This window comes from Drosophila tropicalis, unplaced genomic scaffold, assembly GCF_018151085.1.
Source record: "Drosophila tropicalis isolate 14030-0801.00 unplaced genomic scaffold, ASM1815108v1 contig_443, whole genome shotgun sequence".
Lineage (NCBI taxonomy): Eukaryota > Metazoa > Arthropoda > Insecta > Diptera > Drosophilidae > Drosophila > Drosophila tropicalis.
In genome coordinates this window covers 4,192,857-4,211,832 of record NW_027172907.1, presented here as the reverse complement: position 1 = coordinate 4,211,832, position 18,976 = coordinate 4,192,857, and the positions used below count along the sequence as shown (strand labels likewise).

The following is an 18,976-nucleotide window of genomic DNA, read 5'->3' as shown; positions in this document are numbered from 1 at the left end:
TGTGTAAATATTGCGTATTCGCCGCATGGGTTACGCACGAATGAACCAACAATGGATAGACTGGGATGGAAAGCGAGAGTGAGAGCGAGAGGAAAAGAGTTAACCATTAAGTCTCATTAAACCAAATGATGAGATTTTATTTATAAACATATAAAAACAGTTCCATCTAGAAACAATTCAGTCAGTTGCAAGTTGAAAATTAAATCGGCAAGAACAAAGCTCAAATTCATCCACACATAGACAAGAAGAATGTTGCGAAAATCCATAATGGAGTGCATTTTGATAATATTTATCACATTATTCCTGCAATTGGCAAGTTCACAGTATTACGGATATCCCTATTATACGGGAACAAATACCGGAGCTGGAGCGGGAGCTGGTTATGGCAATGTCTATGGCAATGGCATTTATGGATATCCCTCATATGGCGGTTATCCCTATTATACCTATCCAAATTATGGTGGCTATAATACATACAATCCATATAGTATTTACGGCCAATACGGTGGCTATCCGTCATATGGCGGCGGTTACGGTGGTTATCCCTACGGTGGCATGAGTAAGTAATACAAGTGATAAACTCCTGATATACCCTCGTATCCTTTTATTTTTACAAAAGTATTTTGGACCTGTTACTTTCTTTAGATACAGCCTATGCCAGCAGTAGTGGAGGATTTGCCAGTGCCAGTGCGAGTAGTGGAGCTGGTGGTGGCTATTATGGTTAATTAGTTAAATGTATATAGCGAATTGTATATAGTATTTAAGTATTGTTGTAGTTTATAACATGTAATCCATTTTTTTTTTTTTTGCAACCCAAAAGCTTTTGCTAATTTTTAAATTTAAATAAAGTAGCTGTTTGGCGCACATTATTAACAGTTGGCGCATAACAGCACTTAATCGATAACATGGCTGTTAAATGAATGTTGCTTATCGATAAATGGCGCTAAAAGCTAGGTTGAAATAAAAGAACAAGTTTCAAAACAAAAACAAAAATCAATTAACGCTTTCATATGTTAATTATAAAAAGTAATTAGTTTATTGACGAATTGCTTACCAAATTATTAAGAAAGAGTTATATAAGGCCGAACTGTCCGTATTGAGGGAATAATTGAACTAGTGAAGAACTGGATGAACTGGTTCAATACAAAAAAGCCTTTTTAAACACTGAAAAAAACGGCTATTGTTCGTTTGGCCCACTTTTATCTAATTTGGCTTAAATAGTATTAGTATCGAAAAAGCTAAACAAACGCATAGACGTCGAGCATTTTGCCGTCAAAACATACGCAAAGTAAGCGCAAAATCAATGATAAACTAGACACTAAAAGAAAGAAAACAACAACGCATAGACAAGCAAAGCGATAATTAACAACAAAAAAAAGCGAAAAAAAAAACCAGCAACAATTTAGGGAATTGCCGCCATACAGGGAAGAGCGCAAATTTAAGTTAATTGAAGAGACAATGCCAAACATACATTGCGTAATTGGTAGGGGACAAATAACAAGAATAAGAACAGCAGCAGCAGCAGCAACTACAACAAAAACAAGATCCAAAACTGACTGCATTCAAATGCGCCTGTGTCCGTTTGTGTGTGTATGTGTTTGTTTGTGTGTGTGTGTGTGTGTATCTGCAGCTGAGTAACTTTTTTGTAGTCGTTGTTGCTGTCTTGTGTTCTTTTTTTTGATTATTTATTTATTGTTCTTTTTGCGCATGTTTTACTTGGCCTCAAAAAAGCTTGTGACTTGTTTGCTTAAAATGCCTAGTGTATGTAATGGATTGAATTGTTAATGCGGGCAGAGGGGTTTGGGGGGATTGCTTAGGTGAAGGCCAGAAAAATCAATCAGCTGGCTACAAGAAGACAGAAGACTCTTCAATTGAATAAAAAGTGCTTGATGTACCTACTTATTAACCGCATAACGGCATAATTTTGATGTTTAAGTAATTTTTATTTTTTGTCTGCTCCACATATTCCCCACTCACGCGCCGTTGTCTCTCTCACTTACATTGTCTCTGTCTCTCTCCCTTCCTCTCATTGTTGGTCTTGGCTATTCCATTGTCAGCTGGCTGCTGGGGTGCTTTTTGCCGCCTCTTGCTCTCTTTTCGTGATCTCTCTCTCTTTCTCTCTCTTTGCCGACAAGCTTAAATTCATAAATCAAGGCAAAGCGGCAGCAGAAGTTAACAAACAACAAGAACTACCTTTCTCTATCCCTGTCCTAACCCCTCCCCCCCACCAACCGTCCTTTAATGTATAAAGTCTTCGGCAATAGGAAATTTCCGTTGACGTTGGCATACAGTGGTGCAAAAGTAAAAGAAACTACTGCATGCAAAATGTCATGCATATGCTTCCTTTACTTCAGACCTTAAAGCCATCAGATAAAACCAAAAATATTAACCTCAAACCATCATTCTAACTTTGGAAACCCCTTTGATGCTCTTTAGCTTTTCTTGTAGTTTGGATATCGCCAAAAAAATAGTTGCAATTTCTTTGGCCTTGCAACCACTGTGCTAACCGTTGACAGAAACAGCTGATGCTTGTCAAAAAATAAAAAACATTTTACTCGTGTTTGTGTGCGCGTTTGACTGTGAACTTTGAAGCGGATAGCGAAAAAAAGAGAGAAAAAAATGAAAAATTCTATATACTTGCACAACATTTTAGTCAGTCTTTGATTTTCTGTACCGTTTGTTAAATCAATCAAAATTAATCATCAAGTAAAAAGTTAAAAAGTATGCAATAGTTTAATAACAATCAACAAAACAAAATTAGTCCAAGTGAAGTCTTCTTATCTTTGTATTATGCGATTCTGATTGTCTGTATGTGTGAGTATGTCTCAGTGTGCTGATAGCTTTTCGGGGGTGTGTCAAGTTGTGGGGGCTTCTTCACGTTTGGCTGCTTATCAAAATCACGCGACATTGCTGCGCCGGGCGCGCGACTCCTCAGATTGCAGAACCCCGAGACCCCCAGCCAAAAGCCAGCCCCCCACAAGAATTCTTTTCAAGGTTGCACTGATAAATGAATAGTAATCATTTGAAATTTTGTTGTTTTCGTTTGTTTCCATGTCTTATCTCCCACTCTCTCTCTATCTCTCGCTCTCTCTCGCTCACTCACTTGCTTTGTCTTTATGCTAAGGAAGAAGAAGAAACCAATACATTCTAGTTGAGAACCACCTGAAGCCGTTTATATAACACAAAAGGCAATAAAAACTCGAGCCCCTCCGTGAAATTCCCCAAAAAGAAGAAACGCAAAGATGTTGCAACTGCTGCGTCGCGCTTCACTGCCCCAAGGCGTAATCAAAAAGTAAGTTATGAATAATAATAAATCGCACAACAACAAAAAAAAAAATATCAAAGAAGTTAAATTCGGCTATGCCGAAGTTTATATACCCTTGCAGTCCTTGACAATAATAATTTCACATGTTCAAAATTTGTTTTCTGCAACTCAATTCATTAATATACAAACAAAACAATTTTACTCTTCATACTATGTACAATTTGTTCTTCTTCTTCCCTCATTCCCTAAGCAAAGCAACGCACGCATACACATACAGTTTATGTAGCGTTGCGTCTGTGTGTGTATGCATGTGCTCTGTTGATTTGATGATGACGTAGTAGGCAGCAAGCAGAGCTGCCGGCAGCGATTGAACCGATTTATATAGACTGTAACTTGTGTTCTATTTATCCGATCAGGGTCAAATTTTGGGATCTGAGATTTTATATCAAATTCTATTATATTGGTGAATTTCATGGGGATACTCCAATTTTTGCAAAAATTTTTGTTCCAGAGCTATATGAAATAGTAGTCCGATCCCAAAGATTTTCATACTTTATCTCACCCGGGTAAAAAAAAGCTCCCAAAAAAATTTCATCCCGATAGCTCTTAAGATGGCTGAGTAAAACGCGTACGCACCGACGGACAGACGGACAGACGGACAGACGGACAGACGGACATGGCTATATCGACTTAGCTTCTCATGCTGATCAAGAATATATATACTTTATGGGGTCGGAAACGTCTCCTTCTGTGCGTTACAAACATCTGACCAATTTTATAATACCCTCTGCAAGGGTATAAAAAAGCAAAAAGGATTGAATTACTTAACAACACTGTACAATGGTGTGAACAGTTGTTTGAGTTATTTAAAATGTTGTTGTCTTCACCCCCGCACACATACAGCTACGCCCGCAGTTTAGGCTCTGTGATCCCGGATACCAAAATCGAAGATTTCTCGGTAGTTAATGAACCGATTTTAGGCTATGGCAAATCATCACCTGAACGTAAAGCCTTGCAGCAGGCCCTGCAGGCAACCGCTGCCCGATGCGAGGAGGTGCCTATTGTGATTGGTGGCAAGGAGTTCAAGACCTCGAAAGTCGTTCATCAGGTGATGCCACACAATCATCAACACAAGCTGGCACAATTCTATTATGCCGATGCCAAGCTGATTAAGCAGGCTATCAAAACAGCTGTAGAAACTCAACCCAAATGGGATCGTGTTCCCCTATCGGAACGCTTGAAGATTTGGGAACGTGCTGCCGATTTGATGGCCACGAAATATCGTCAAGATTTGAATGCAGCCACCATGCTGGGTCAATCGAAAACGGCAATACAAGCTGAAATTGATTCAGCTGCCGAATTAATTGACTTCATAAGGTAACTACAGACACATGTACATACATATGTACATGGATAAAGGATGGATGAAAAAGAATTTATTAATCAATTCCATGCTTTTAGATTAAATGCATACTTTCTTAAGGAGTGCGCCAAGTATCAACCCATTAGCGAGGATATAAAGGTCACAAAGAATTCGATGCGTTATCGTGGCATTGATGGTTTCATAGCCGCCGTCAGTCCATTCAACTTTACGGCCATTGGCGGTAACTTGTCTTATACTCCTGCCCTCATGGTAACTAACTATCCACTCCACTCGACTTTGTATCGAATCAATAATACAAGTCATTTGGTTTTTGTTTTCTAGGGCAACGCTGTGTTGTGGAAACCTTCGGACACAGCCCTGCTATCCAATTGGCGTATATTCAATATTATGCGTGAGGCAGGTGTGCCCGATGGCGTGGTGAACTTTGTGCCAGCCGATGGCCCAGTCTTTGGTGATACAATTACAGCCAGCCCACACTTGGCTGGCATTAATTTCACCGGTTCAGTGCCGTAAGTAATTAATTGACTCCTTTCATCATGCAATTTGAGACTATTAGAAAATTGAATGGCTTGTATCTTTTGTAGGACCTTCAATCGCCTGTGGAAACAGGTGGGCAATAATATTGACAATTATATCAATTTCCCACGTTTGATTGGTGAATGTGGCGGTAAGAATTTCCACTTTGTACATAAATCCGCGGATGTGGAGTCGGTTATAACATCGACAATACGTTCAGCATTTGAGTATTGTGGCCAAAAGTGTTCGGCCTGTTCGCGTATGTATGTCCCAGAATCTCTGTGGCCAGAGGTGTGTGTTCATTACTCTTAATTGTGTTTACTATAGAATTTGAAATATTAATTTCCACAATAATTTGTAGATCAAAGCTGGCTTGCAACGGGAGGCTGCTAAACTGAAAATCGGTGATGTTCAGGATTTCAGTAGCTTCACATCGGCTGTCATTGATGATAAAGCATTTAAACGCATTACCGGCTACATTGAGCATGCCAAAAATTCACCAAATCTAGAAATAATCGCTGGTGGTACATATTCCGATAGTAAAGGTTACTATATCAATCCAACCATTGTAGAAACTAAAGATCCCAAGGATCGCATTATGACTGAAGAGATCTTTGGCCCCGTTTTAACTGTCTATCCCTATAAGGAGGCAGATTTATCAAAGACCATGAATCTGGTGCATACATCCACAAAGTTTGCATTGACCGGAGCAGTATTTGGGCAGGATGAGTAAGAAATGAAAAAGAAATCAAACTAATCGTATATTCATTTACCTATATATATATATAACTTTGATTTTAGGGAATTTATTAATTGTGCTCTGGAGGAGTTTAAAATGGCTGCCGGCAATTTCTATATCAATGATAAATCAACTGGTTCTGTGGTCGGACAACAGCCGTTTGGAGGTGGTCGGATGTCTGGCACTAATGATAAGGCTGGCGGTCCCCATTATATCCTACGTTGGACTTCACCTCAATCGATTAAAGAGACATTTGTGCCCTTGCGTGATGTCAACTATCCCTATATGAGCGAGTAAACCCTTACAAGGACAAAAGGATACTGAAAGGGAAAGCAACAGAGAGGGAGAGAGAGAGAATGAGGCAGAAAGAGAAAAAGAAGAACTGCAAAATAATGAAGGAAAGAAAAAAAACCAACAGGAATCTCATATAACTAACTAACTAACTCTTATATATGGATTATATATAAATATATATATATATATATCTTTATATATATCAATGTATATGTATTTTGTTGAACTATTTTTAAACTAAACACAAACACGCCCACTTGTCGTCGTCGTCCCCACCCCGTTTTCCCCCTGCCCACCCCGTCCCTTCTCTAGTTAAATGTTGTAAAACAAAATCTCGAAAGAAAAACAAACAAATGCCACGAAAAATGTTGTAAATTGATATGCTGATTTCACCCTGAACAACATGAATAAATACAACTCGAATACTATATAATAATACTAATAATAATAATGATATCTCTCTACACACACACACACACAAACACAAACACACACACATATACATATATATATATATATACATATATAGTATATAAAGTTTTAAAACGTATTGTGATTATTTAATTATATATATACATATATGTATATGATTTGTAATTATGTTGCCTGCTTTTCGTTTTTGTTTTTCCTTTTTGTTTTGTTTATGTTTTTTTTTTTAGCGTATATATTGTAAAAGCAAACACTTGACAATACATTTTGAGTACTAAATGTGAACAAATAAAAAGAACAGTTACATAATATATAATAATAATATACGAAACAAAAGAAAAGAAAAAAAAAAAGAGAAAAGAAGCATTAAATTCAGTCGAAAATAAATAATTTAAAATTACACAAAAGTTTTGGAAAATGGCAAATCAATTAATTCAATATTCTGATTGATTATGCCAAACATATTGTTTTCTTTCACCAAATAAGTATTGTTTATGGTTTTGTAACGGGAATATATCTAATTATTATTATTTTTGGCATAAGTCAGTGGAAACCTTATGATTATTAATCATAATAAGAGAATTCTTTAAGAATTGTTTATTATTATCAACAAAACAAATTTGTTTCTGAAGGGGCTGGTTTATTTATTTATTTTCAAACAAAATCCAAAGTATCTGCAACTAATTTTCTAATTTTTCTTTTATTTTTCAGTTATATTTTATATACCAATCGATGTACCTACAAATACATGTATATACATAAGAGGTAAGTACCACCGATATTTATAATTTTTGTTATTATTTCTTTCAATCTCTGATTTTGATGATTTTTTGTAATTTTTACTCATAATATTATTGTTAAATTGTTAAAAATAACTTCTATTTAGTTAATGTTTAAGTGTTTTATAATTTTTAGCAACTCTGTTGATTTTTCATCCCCCTGTAACTTGAGATTTTCCCAAACTTTTGCAGATATATGTATATATATCCCTATAATGAGGAAAATCGGGTAAGTACAACCTTATTTTCCAATTTCTTCCACTCTTGTCAATCGGCGAGGCTATATAAACTAAAGATATTTGCTCTCGTGTGGAGTTCTTCGATTCTTCTGCTTTTGTCTGGAATCGGAAGGGATATATTTATGACTATAGTTGTATGTTTTCTTGATTTTTTGAAACATTTCTTTTTATTATATTTTTTTAATTGGATTTTTGCTTATAAACTAGATGTATATTTATGTATGTGTGTTTTGTGTGCACTTTTCATGTATATATAACAACATATTTAATTAAATAACTAAAATTTCGTACAAATTATAAGCAGCACTCGTTCAGCCCAGCATTAATAGCTCTCCCTTGTCCACTCAGTGTTAGCGTATTTTTGTTACCATGCCAGCGGCAATAGTGACGCCAGCCACTCGTAGCATTATCCTGCCCAATTCCTTAAAGTCGGCGTAGCGTTCAATGCAAATGGGTCTTGAGGTTTCCACTTCAACTAGGGCGCACGAGTTGTTGCCCAAGCAGCGAGGTTTCTTCTTGACCACCTCGCCGGTGCTCTTGTGTATGGAGGCGGTCAGTTTACAAACAACAGCCGGTTCGATGAGCGACTGATGATGCAACAGCACCGGATAGCCCATTGTAATGGGCACTTTTACATTGAAAACTATGATGCGGGCCTGAAAACGTGTCGTCACTGGGATGGGTATCTGAGGATCAGAGATAATGCAGCCAACAGTTATGTTGTTAATATCGACACCTGCAAGAGTTACGGAGATTTGATCACCGGCAAAGACACTTGTCTGTGAGAGATCATCCATGGTGAGGCCTTTAACTTGGGCCTGTTCTCGACTGGCGCCCACCAACACCTTATCATTGACGCACAGGACTCCAGTTTCGATGCGCCCTGAAATGCAGAATCCCGACCCGGTGCCCTTATAAATGTCCGAGACGGACATGCGAAGTGGCCGATCAATGGCTCGCTCGGGAATTTTAAAGTTCTCAATTACATCGAGCAAATGAGGACCAGTGTACCAGGCGGTCAATGCTGTTTCCTGTGCAGACTTCGTGAGATTCTCTCCGGTTAGGCCCGAACAGGGTGTGAAAGTCACATCCGATTCCTTGAAACCGGCTTGCTTTAGAAAGGCCTTTAGTTTAGTGACAATCTCATTGAATCTCTCCTTGGACCAGCCAACAGTGTCCAGCTTGTTGATAACCACGCCCAATTGATTAACTCCAAGCGACCGTACAAGTATAGCATGCTCCCTTGTCTGTCCGCCCAACTCGAAGCCCGATTCGAACTCTCCACGAGTTGCATCTACAACTAGAAGGGCGACATCTGCTTGTGTGGCACCCGATATCATGTTGGGTATAAAATCCTTGTGACCCGGTGCGTCTAGCAAGGTAACAATTTTCGATTTGGTTTCTATCCGTGATTGCCCGACATCCATGGTAATGCCGCGCGCACGCTCCTCACCCGTTTCGTCTAGTACCCAGGCATACATAAAGCTTTGCTTGCCAAGCTTCTTCGATTCCTGTTCATGCTTGTGCATTACCCGCTGAGAGACATTTCCAGTATCATAGAGCAAATGACCCATGAGAGTGCTCTTGCCGGCATCCACATGACCGATAACTATCATATGGATGTGACTCTTTTGATCTGATCTCTCCTTTTCATACAGCTGCTGAGCATTGCGCTGGGCCTGATCCTTGGATACCTTAAAGATACCAGCAGCATTACGGCTAGCTTCATCGCCGATACCGATATCGACAGGAGTATTTCTACCGGATACCACTGGCGAGGATGGAGTTTTCGGTGACGCAATATCAAAGCCACGTCGGGGCTCTTTAAGGCTAATCTTTGTTGGTGGTGCTATTGCAGATGCTGATGCTGGCGGGGGTGGTGGGAGTTTGTTAACAGACTTTGCTTGAGTTGTTGTTGTTGTTGCTGTCGCAGCTGGAGCTGTAGCTGTAGCTGAAGCAGAAGTAGATGCGGGAATGGTTAACGTTTTTGGTTTTGCCGGAGTTGTCGTTTTCTTTGTTTCCTCGTTTAATATCTCGTCGAGTATCTTTTGTATGTCAAAATCAAATCTCATTGAGGTCTCCACTATGCAACGTTCTGAGACAGCGTCACCGACCACACTTCGCACTTCATCAACACAGGAACTCAGCTTGGCCTGATCCAATTCATCTAGTTCGGGCATTTGAAAGCTTTCCGAATCACGACGTGCCTTGGCAAAGGCCTCATCTTCATCGTCGTCGTCGTTATCGGTGTCCTCCTCTTTGATATCCTTGTTCTTACTGATGAACGCCGATATGCTCTGCTGGCCACGCTGTCGATCGTATAGCCACTGCTGGGCATCTGTCGGCGAAATGCAATGGTCATCATCAACCGAATGACCATATACATCATCATAGCCATCGTATTCATCGTTATAGTCCATGGTGCGTACAATTCTGTGGCGTGACATCTTGATTTTTGATGGTGGTGGCTATATATATAGGTATAATAGCCGGTTATTTCACAATTTCGGAAAATAAAAACAACAAAGTTCGAGTTTCATCGAACGAAAATAATAAAAAGCACTTGCCACCTGGGCCCAGGGTTGTCAACTGTTGACCCACTATCTGGTAACGCCAAGTCAACTATCGATATAACTATCGATTAATATAAATTTTTTCTCCGTTTTCTCTGGCAACTCTGTATATTATAACAATTTTTACGGTGTGGCAACACTACACCCTTTTGCCCCTGCCCCAGAGCATTGAAATAATCTTTTGTGTCGCGTTAAAATATATAATAAAAGAAAAACACTCCGCCAATTGTTTCGAAAAAAAGAAAAAGTGCAAACCAATTTCTCGGAATTAAACGTATATGTGTATAAAGTGCAATCAAAGATAAATAAAAAAGTAAAATGCAAACGCGACAGCACTGAGATACACTTAAAAACCCCGTCGATTTGTTGGCAACCTAGTTTTAATATATATCCCCCCTCGAATCCAATCAACCAACTAACAACGAGCAAACCAAAACCTTTCCGAGTGTCAAATAAATAAACAACAACAAAAACAACAACGACGGCGACGTCGACGACGACCAAAGAACTAGAGAAAAACAGAAGCGCTGAGCGAACATAATTATGTACAACAACGGCAATGGGGCCAGGGGCTTCTCCATACATGATGCTTTCGAGGAGGAAGAAGAGGAGGCGATACGTGTCTATGGTTCCACAGTTATATCAACGCCCATGCGGGGTGGCGGTAGCGGCGGCGGTGGTAAACAAGGTCGATCCACAGAAGATGTCTCCATACGCATACAGGATCCCAAGTGAGTAAAAAGACACACAGAACAAGGAGATGAAGAAGGAAGAGGAGGACCAGAAGCAGCAGCAGCCGCAGCCACACCAGATGCAGATATGAGAAACAAGTCTGAAATCTGGTCTTCGCTTGCGTGGGCTGTGTTTATTACACATATATGTATATAGATTGGCACCAATTTTGGAGTCAAGAGTGTCGAGTCAAGTCTCTTTTATTTTCCTCTTCTGATTCACCAAAAACTCAGAGAATCGATTCTTAAAATGTACGGAACTCCTATGGTTTCCAGCTGTTACTCTTTTTTTTGTCTTTGTTGTGTTTTTTTCTTTTCTTCTTTTGCTGCTACGTGCCGGAGACTCTGGTTGTTGGTGTAGGTAGCCGGAAACAATCCCTAAAAACATAATTCTACAATTTCATTTCCTAAACTTAACGCCTGAGGCGGCGCGTGCGTGCTCACTTCCATTCCCCCCCATTCGTTCCCGCTGCCTCTCTTTACCTGTCAGCTCACCTCACCTTTTAATTCATTCATTCATTTCTTTTGCCATCTCTTTGTAGTCCACTCCCTACCACTCCCCCTCTTCGTCTCTTACTTATTAAAAATGCATAGCGTGCCGCCCATGACAGCTAACAACAACAACAATAACAACAGCAACCATCCAATGTAATTTACTAAGATTATTTATGCAGACGTCCAGTTCCAGTCCGAGCCTAATTTGGCATTCAATTGTAAAATCATTGCGCGCAATAAAATTTCGTCATAAAGGTTTTTCATTTCATTTCTTGCCCTCCTCCATCAGGCCTCAAGCCTCATGTCCCCTTCTTCTTCGCCCCCTTTCTGAGGTTCGTCATGGCCTTCGTTTGCGGTCAGCTGGTGGAACCAGTTAACAGCTCAGCGCGCTGCACTTGACGGTCTTCCATTGGCCTCCCTCCTCCCCCCCCAGTCACCAACCTCTACGTCTCAGCCTCAGTCTTGGCTCTTTCTTACCCCTTGTCATCGAATTATTGAATAATATTCTCTTATTTTTTTCGTTCCTCTCTCTCTGAAATGATAACCCCAAATTAAAGTCTTGATAAGAGATTTACTTAGACTCTAAACTTGACTTGAGAGTCTCTCTCTTTCTGTTAGGGCAATGTCCAGAATTTTAGCTAGAAATATAATCAGGCATTATTTAGATTCTCTTTTTTTTTTTGATATTCCCAAAGGAAAATACATATATGTTTTGTTGTAGTTTTTTATCTAAATATTCCTATTTTTGGGTTCCCCATTTATTTTTTGTGGCTTCCTGTTGATAACATTATCGCTGGCCCTCTAATATCTAAAAAGTAATTATTTTGAGTACCTACTTGACTTCTCAAGTCTAGAGTTCAAGCCAGTCAAACAGACAATTGTTCAACTTGGCATAAACCGGAAAAAATGTGAAAACAAAAACCGATATCTCATTCTCACAGAATGCAAACAACTTGTGCTAGAATTTTTCTAATACTTTGTATAACCTTTGACTTCACTTCCAATTAATCGATTGAACATGTTGGTAATCTAATCTAATCTAAGGAACTTGAACTAATCTACATACATACATATGTCCAATGGGATAAGTATTAGTAGTACACAAAGAAACTGGGTCAATGACCGAGTTAAAGTTTGTTTCCACCGAATGTCCAAGTAAATTCGATTAGTAGGAAACGTGGGAAGTTCGCTTTGTTGTCGCGGTTTTCTTTTTCAATTTATAATGAAACTATAGCGTCCTAGTTTTCAATTGAAAACAATTAATGAAAGCATTAGATCGAATGACAAATCTAAGTGTAAGTTTTTCTATATTGGATATTGCAATTGGATCGGTTTAAGATAGGAAATTTCCACTTTGCCTAGGAGAAAAAAGATCCATTTACCATGTACTGCTTCTGCTGCTTCGGCTCCTCTTCGTTTTATAATAGAATTGTGACTTTGAATTGTAATTGAAATTTTCCCCAGGGGCTACAACAAATATGCTGAAGACACAACATCACGGGACAGTGATTCACTTATCCAGGAATATGGAAATTTACCAACAGAGGAGACCAACACATATTGCTGGCGGCATCCAAAGGTCCGTGAGAATTGGCGAACAGTATTGGCTGCCGTCACACTGCTTATAGTTGGCACTGGATTATTTGTGATGGGTACATTTGCCATTGCCGATCCGCAGAACACATCACAGGGTGTTGTGTTCTTTGTGGCTGGACTTATCTGCTTTATACCGGGAGCCTATCATGTTGTCTACATTTGGTTGGCAGCAAAAGGTTATCGAGGGTTTGACTTTTATCACCTGCCTCTGTTTACATAAACAACAATAATACCAACAAAAACAACAAAAAATGTATGCTTTTCTCCTCTTTCCCTTCTCTTTTCTACCTATATACATATATATATAGAAATAATATTATATTTTTTTTTGTTTGTTCTATTGGTTGATCCAATTGGCATGAGAGAGATAGAGATAGAGTGTAAGAGAGAAAAAGAGAGAGAGAGAGAGGGATAAAGTATATATATGTCTATATATATATATATTATTATATATTAAAAAAAATTATATTCAAACTCGAACTCGTTTTGTGTAACGTTCTGTTTTTTGTGTGTTTCAAAAAATTTGTATCGTTTAGACACAACTAAAAAGAAAATCCGAATCTAAAACTAGCAATAAACACTATATATGTATATATATATGTATACCAATATATATATATGTATATATTGACAGATATATTTTACAATATTTTCTATTATATACTCAGTAAAAACGAAAAAAAAAGAAAAGGGAAATGAACATGATAATTTTCATACGTACACTCGAAATTTTTTTTTTTAATATAAACAAAAAGACTTTGTATATGATGCTAAAAAATAATGTTGGAAAAGAACGCTAGGATCTTAATATATATAAATATATATATATGATAACGTATATATTTAAAGAAAAGAAAGAAAAAAAAAACATTAAAAATATTATTGTAATTTATTGAAATTTAAATGCACCAAAAAACAAAAATTCGAACTAAGAAAAAAACATAAAACTTGCAAAATCTGCAATTTAACGAATAATGTTTTCAAATACACACACACACAGACACGAATCTATGGATATGTATATGACTAGTGAGCATCTCCCCTCTCTTTAATTTCCTTATAACCCAATCCCCCCCTCAATCCTAACCCTTAAAAATGAAAACAAGGATGCGCCTTAAAGAAATTAGATTTTAGTAAACCCGTAAAATGCTAAATGTATACATACACATAAATAATTAAAACAAATTGTAATAAAACAAAAAGCTATTAGTCATATAAGCAGCTCTGATATTGCAATACTTACATACCTTCGGTTAAATATATGTATAGCCTTGCCAAATCGTTGAAATCATTTCCATTTATAATATTTCTGTCTGCATATAATAATAATGTCTTTTAATATAGCGAAATTGTTCGTTTTAATGACCTATAACCAGTCATCAGATCATTCCTATAACCAAATGATACATACATACATACAGATTAGAGTAATAAGAAGGAATCCTGAAACAAGAATTCCAAGTGCAATCATTTTACATTTGATATATTCAAAAACTTCGAATCAATTACTTTATTATATATATAGTTAACAGATAAATTGCTTTAAAATTTCGACGATTTTGTTTTTTTGCAAGGATATAGAAAATGACTTCGGCTTGGCCGTAGATATACTTAAATATATATTATATACCTATCCCTCCCGCTCCCCCGCTTCCTGTAGCTATTATAAATTGATGCGCTCATTGTGTACGTTTATTTAAAAGATGTCGTAACCCAGAGAGAGAGAGAAAAAAACCCACACACAACATCATGCCCGTCCTCTAATGAAATTATACTCATATACACTCACTCCAACTCACAGATCGCCAGAAATCACATTTCATCATATCCAAAAATGAAAAATGAATTCATTATCTTTCCTAAAAAATTTAGTTTTTAATGTTATACTTTTGTTAAGTCATGCTAAATATGGTTGTATACACAAACAAAAACAAAAACAAAAAACAAAACAAAAGCAAAAGAAAAAAGGAATATTTAGTATATACATTATACATTAATAAACTAAATTAAAATGCCAAAATTCGATTTATGGCTAAATACAGGACTTTAATTTTTCTCGAAATTTACACTTAGAAACGATAAAGCAAAACAAAAAAAACTTATTATAATTTGTAATATTTTGTATATGTATTTTTTATGTTTATTTAATGTTGGTTTTTATATATACATTTAATTAATTAAATTAAAATATGCGTTTTTGCAAAAAGAATTATTTAATTTGTTTAGAAATGTTTATATTTTGTTTGATTTTTCTTTAATATTTATTTTTCGTTTAGTTTGATGAAAACTTTAAAGAATGCTTTGGTTTTTTTATAATATTGAAACATGTAGAAACTATTTTAAAATTTGCCCATTTTACAATTAATAGATAATGTAGAGAATTAGTTGATAGTATGACAAATATCTCAATCGATCAATTGAAGCAGCCAAGCTATATATAGCTGTCTCTGTTCATTACCATTTCTGTCTCCTAATTTGATTTCATTTGCGGTTTGTATATATACACAAATATATACTAGATATAGAAATTCCAGTTCAGATAAGCAATCTGTTTAAATTTGATTGCATTTTTGTTGAATATGAACTTGGATTTTATAGTAATCAGTCTTCTGTTTGACAATCTCTGGAATTCGAATGGCCAAGTAATCGAAACCAGATCCAATTCTATATGGTTTATATATGTTGAGCATGATATTCAGTTTGAAGTTTGAAGTTTTCGTTCATTATTGATTATCAAAAGGTGTCACGCCATGCAATGGTGAAAACAAAAAGAAAGAAAACTTTATCTAGTTATTTGTTGCTTTTCATTTTGATTATTATTATGGAACGTGATTTATCATTCTTTAGATAATTGTCGTCATCATTAAGTTCATCAAACTCAATCATTCATTAGTTGCTCTTCCCCTACACACACACACACACACACACCCCGAAGATAGGTGGATTTAGGTGTGAATAATGTGGATACTTTGCTCCTTAATGTATGCTATATTTCTTTGCTTTGATAATATTTTTTGAAATTTCTTTAAATGTTTGAGAAAAAAATGATTTATTGAATTTTTTATGGCATACTTTTGGGGGCAACAGTTTGTGCCCACTTCAAATGTCTCTACTGAGGAGTTTTTCTGTCCTTTTGTTCAGTTTTTCTTCGATTAGCTCGAAAACAATCAAATGGCATAATATATATATATATATATATATATAGTAAAAGTTGCTCAATCCAAGTTAACGGTGGCTCTACTTAGTTTTAATTATATTAATGTTGTGCAAACAAAAAATAAACACAGAAAAGAAAACGATACGAAAAACCAAAATGAAAAAAAGACAAAGAGACAAGTTAACGAAAAAAGAGAGGGATAAAATCGGAATTTGTTTATTTTTATAGCTTGATAAACCAAAAATCAAAAAAAAAAAGCGGAACGATTTTTTGATTTCAAATTTTTTGTGAATTTTGAATTCAAAGCTTTAAATGTGCTTAGCCAAGTAAGTGTGAAAACGGAATAAAGTGCATGGAAATACAAAAGTAAAAAGTATCGAATGTTTCTTCTATATAGACAGGGACGGATTTATGGAAGGACAAGTGACTTCAAAAGTGCAAAGGACAAAACATAGTTTAGATCAGACTTAACATTGGTTTTGGGCTTCCGAAAAGTAACTCAGCCCCAGATATATCTATCTATTTACCCCTCTCAACATATCATACTTAAGGGAGGGGGGTGGAAGGAGGACCGACCCACCCACTTCAAGCTGCTCCATTTCAAGCATTTTTCAGCTGTAGAAAGAAGACAAATTGTCACCAGGCATCGATCAAACATAGCAACGGGGCAACGCCATTGAAAATGATGAAAACCCATAACCACATGACGACGACGAGGACGAGGACGACGACGACGAGGAAGACGACAAAGAGCAGGACGACGACGATTAGGAGTAGTGTAGAGTAGTTCGGTATCGGCAACTAAATGCCTGGAGTACATTGGCAAGTTCATTAGACTTTAATGGGTGTGTGTTGATGTTCGAGAGTTGCGGCTGACACGAAATGGAAAGTTTTTGCCGCCTTCGAATCATAAATCCTTGCTAAAAATAATATCACTCACAAAATAGAAAAAAAAAAGGGCAAACCGAGGCGAATCGATGCGAAAATTACTGACAGATATGTATGAGCACGAGACAGAATCGGACGAGGATTGCGAAGTCTATTGTAAGTGGCCACTCTCACTGGCAGCAACATGTCTCTATTGATGGATTATTCCGCAGTCCTGAAGCCAGTCAACGAGTACAACATTGTCGACAAGATTAAGGAGGCCAATAAGGAGCTATTTGCCAACGATGAGGCCACAGCAGCAGGTGGAGGAGCAGCGGCAGGAACAGGCGCAGGAGCAGCAGCCAATGGCCAGCAGCAGGAGAAGGTAACAAAGGTAACGTTTGCCTTAAATCTAGAGGATTATGAACCCACCCCAAACACCAACACCACTGGAGGAGTAGATCAAAAAGAGGATTCGAGTCCTAGTCCACCAGATGAATTGTTGATGCAATTGACTCAATTGAAATTGAAACCCATAGCAGAGGCAGACGAACCATTGCCAGAAATAGTTAAACCAACTAAAGAGAAGGAGAAAAGGTTGAACCAAGCAGTAAAAGAAGAGCAGAAGCAGCAACTGGGAGAGAAGAAGGCGGTGGAAGATCAGGAGGAGGAGGAGGAGGATGAGGTGGAGGAAGAAATTTGTGAAGAAATCTTGGATTTAAGCGACCCGGCACAAAAGCCACCAGCACCACCACAACCACCACCACCAGAAGCCTTAGTGGATGATGACGAAGATGATGATTTCTCTGGTGTGGACGAAGCAGACCTGGATGACGAGCCATCTTTGACGCTCAGCAAGGTTACTTCGGCCTCGTCCAGTGCCCTGCAACGGCGCCAGGCAACTTTCGATGGTGGCGACGATTACGATGAAGGTGAATCGGATCAGAAAAGTCTCACCAATTTGCTCACCGAATCCGATTGTGAGGAAGAGGAGCGCACATTAAATGAGGCACGCCTTAAACTGCGTCAGGCCTACAAGAGTCTCTACAAGACCCTCGATTCCAAGGAGCTGGCAAAAATAGATAAGTTGACCGGTCTCCAGAAGGAAAAGCCACAGCCAACGACACAGAGTCATCACATTCAACACCAGGATGCAGATGAGGATGATGATCTATCCATTATTGTGGCCAGCTATATACCCGATGATTTCGAATTGAACGAACAAAGCATTTACTATAAAAATGAAGAGGAGGAAGGGGACCAGGGCAATGGAGCTCCACCAATTAACCACACCACGACATCGACAGGCTGTCCCAAATCCACATCGAAGAACTTTTTCAATACACGTCGTTTTAGTTTTCGTCGCCGGGCCAAGCCCACACCATCGATATCCCTGACATCCGCCTCAAATCGGAGCAGCAGCAGCACCAACAACTCGAGCGCCTTGTCCCCGACCATCAAGATGAACTACAAGACCTGCTGCGAGCACCGCCATTCGCTACAGGAGAAGCTACCCCGCTATACGGGCTACATGTCCGAATATGGTTTGAGTGCCCAGCAATTGCAACGTCGCGATCAGCAGATTAGGCGCAAGAAACGCTTCGCCATGGAGCAGACCCTGAACCGCAACGAACAGGAGCTCAAGAAAATGCAGGACAATGAGCGGGCGTTTACCACATGGCTGAAGAACAAGATGCGTTATCCCATCAATAAGACCCGCAACATGTTTGATGCCCACAAGAGGCGCGGCAGTGTGGCAGCTGCTGCAGTGGCCGCCGGCTCCAGTCCGAACCATCATCATCATCATCATCCTGCGTCATCAGCATCGCGTCTAAGGCGACGCGATAGCAGCAGCGATGAGCCTGTCATTCATGCCTATCGTCATCTTCTGGGCAGTTGGAATAAATAATTA

The 18,976-nt window shown here is 38.2% G+C and overlaps 4 protein-coding genes across 9 annotated transcripts; 3 read left to right on the top strand and 1 right to left on the bottom strand.

Annotated features, from left to right (window-relative positions):
- The first annotated feature begins 1,154 nt into the window (after positions 1–1,154).
- P5CDh1 (delta-1-Pyrroline-5-carboxylate dehydrogenase 1) lies at positions 1,155–7,034 on the top strand. 6 transcript variants are annotated; one of them, XM_068286568.1, is made up of 8 exons: positions 1,155–1,288; positions 3,125–3,292; positions 4,169–4,642; positions 4,727–4,898; positions 4,971–5,158; positions 5,234–5,456; positions 5,527–5,894; positions 5,967–7,034. In XM_068286568.1, the coding sequence occupies exons 2-8, from the start codon at positions 3,243–3,245 to the stop codon at positions 6,199–6,201; spliced, it is 1,710 nt and encodes a 569-aa protein (XP_068142669.1). In that variant the 5' UTR covers positions 1,155–1,288; positions 3,125–3,242; the 3' UTR covers positions 6,202–7,034. The 6 variants fall into 6 exon arrangements, with proteins under 6 accessions (XP_068142669.1, XP_068142671.1, XP_068142673.1 ...); XM_068286570.1 differs by having other exon boundaries at positions 1,175–1,288; positions 3,129–3,292; XM_068286572.1 differs by lacking the exon at positions 1,155–1,288 and adding an exon at positions 2,554–2,721 and having other exon boundaries at positions 3,129–3,292.
- A 778-nt stretch (positions 7,035–7,812) lies between these two features.
- HBS1 (translation elongation factor EF-1alpha (GTPase) HBS1) lies at positions 7,813–10,229 on the bottom strand. The gene has a single exon (XM_068285857.1). It carries the CDS (start codon positions 10,090–10,092, stop codon positions 7,996–7,998), a length of 2,097 nt encoding a protein of 698 aa, XP_068141958.1. The 5' UTR covers positions 10,093–10,229; the 3' UTR covers positions 7,813–7,995.
- A 129-nt stretch (positions 10,230–10,358) lies between these two features.
- Positions 10,359–15,249, top strand: LOC137573813 (transmembrane protein 134). Its single transcript, XM_068285859.1, has 2 exons — positions 10,359–10,949; positions 12,909–15,249. Exons 1-2 carry the CDS (start codon positions 10,762–10,764, stop codon positions 13,258–13,260), a joined length of 540 nt encoding a protein of 179 aa, XP_068141960.1. The 5' UTR covers positions 10,359–10,761; the 3' UTR covers positions 13,261–15,249.
- A 1,946-nt stretch (positions 15,250–17,195) lies between these two features.
- LOC137574027 (eukaryotic translation initiation factor 5B) lies at positions 17,196–18,973 on the top strand. Its single transcript, XM_068286132.1, has 4 exons — positions 17,196–17,241; positions 17,298–17,395; positions 17,447–17,632; positions 17,708–18,973. Exons 1-4 carry the CDS (start codon positions 17,196–17,198, stop codon positions 18,971–18,973), a joined length of 1,596 nt encoding a protein of 531 aa, XP_068142233.1.
- Positions 18,974–18,976: the final 3 nt, after the last annotated feature.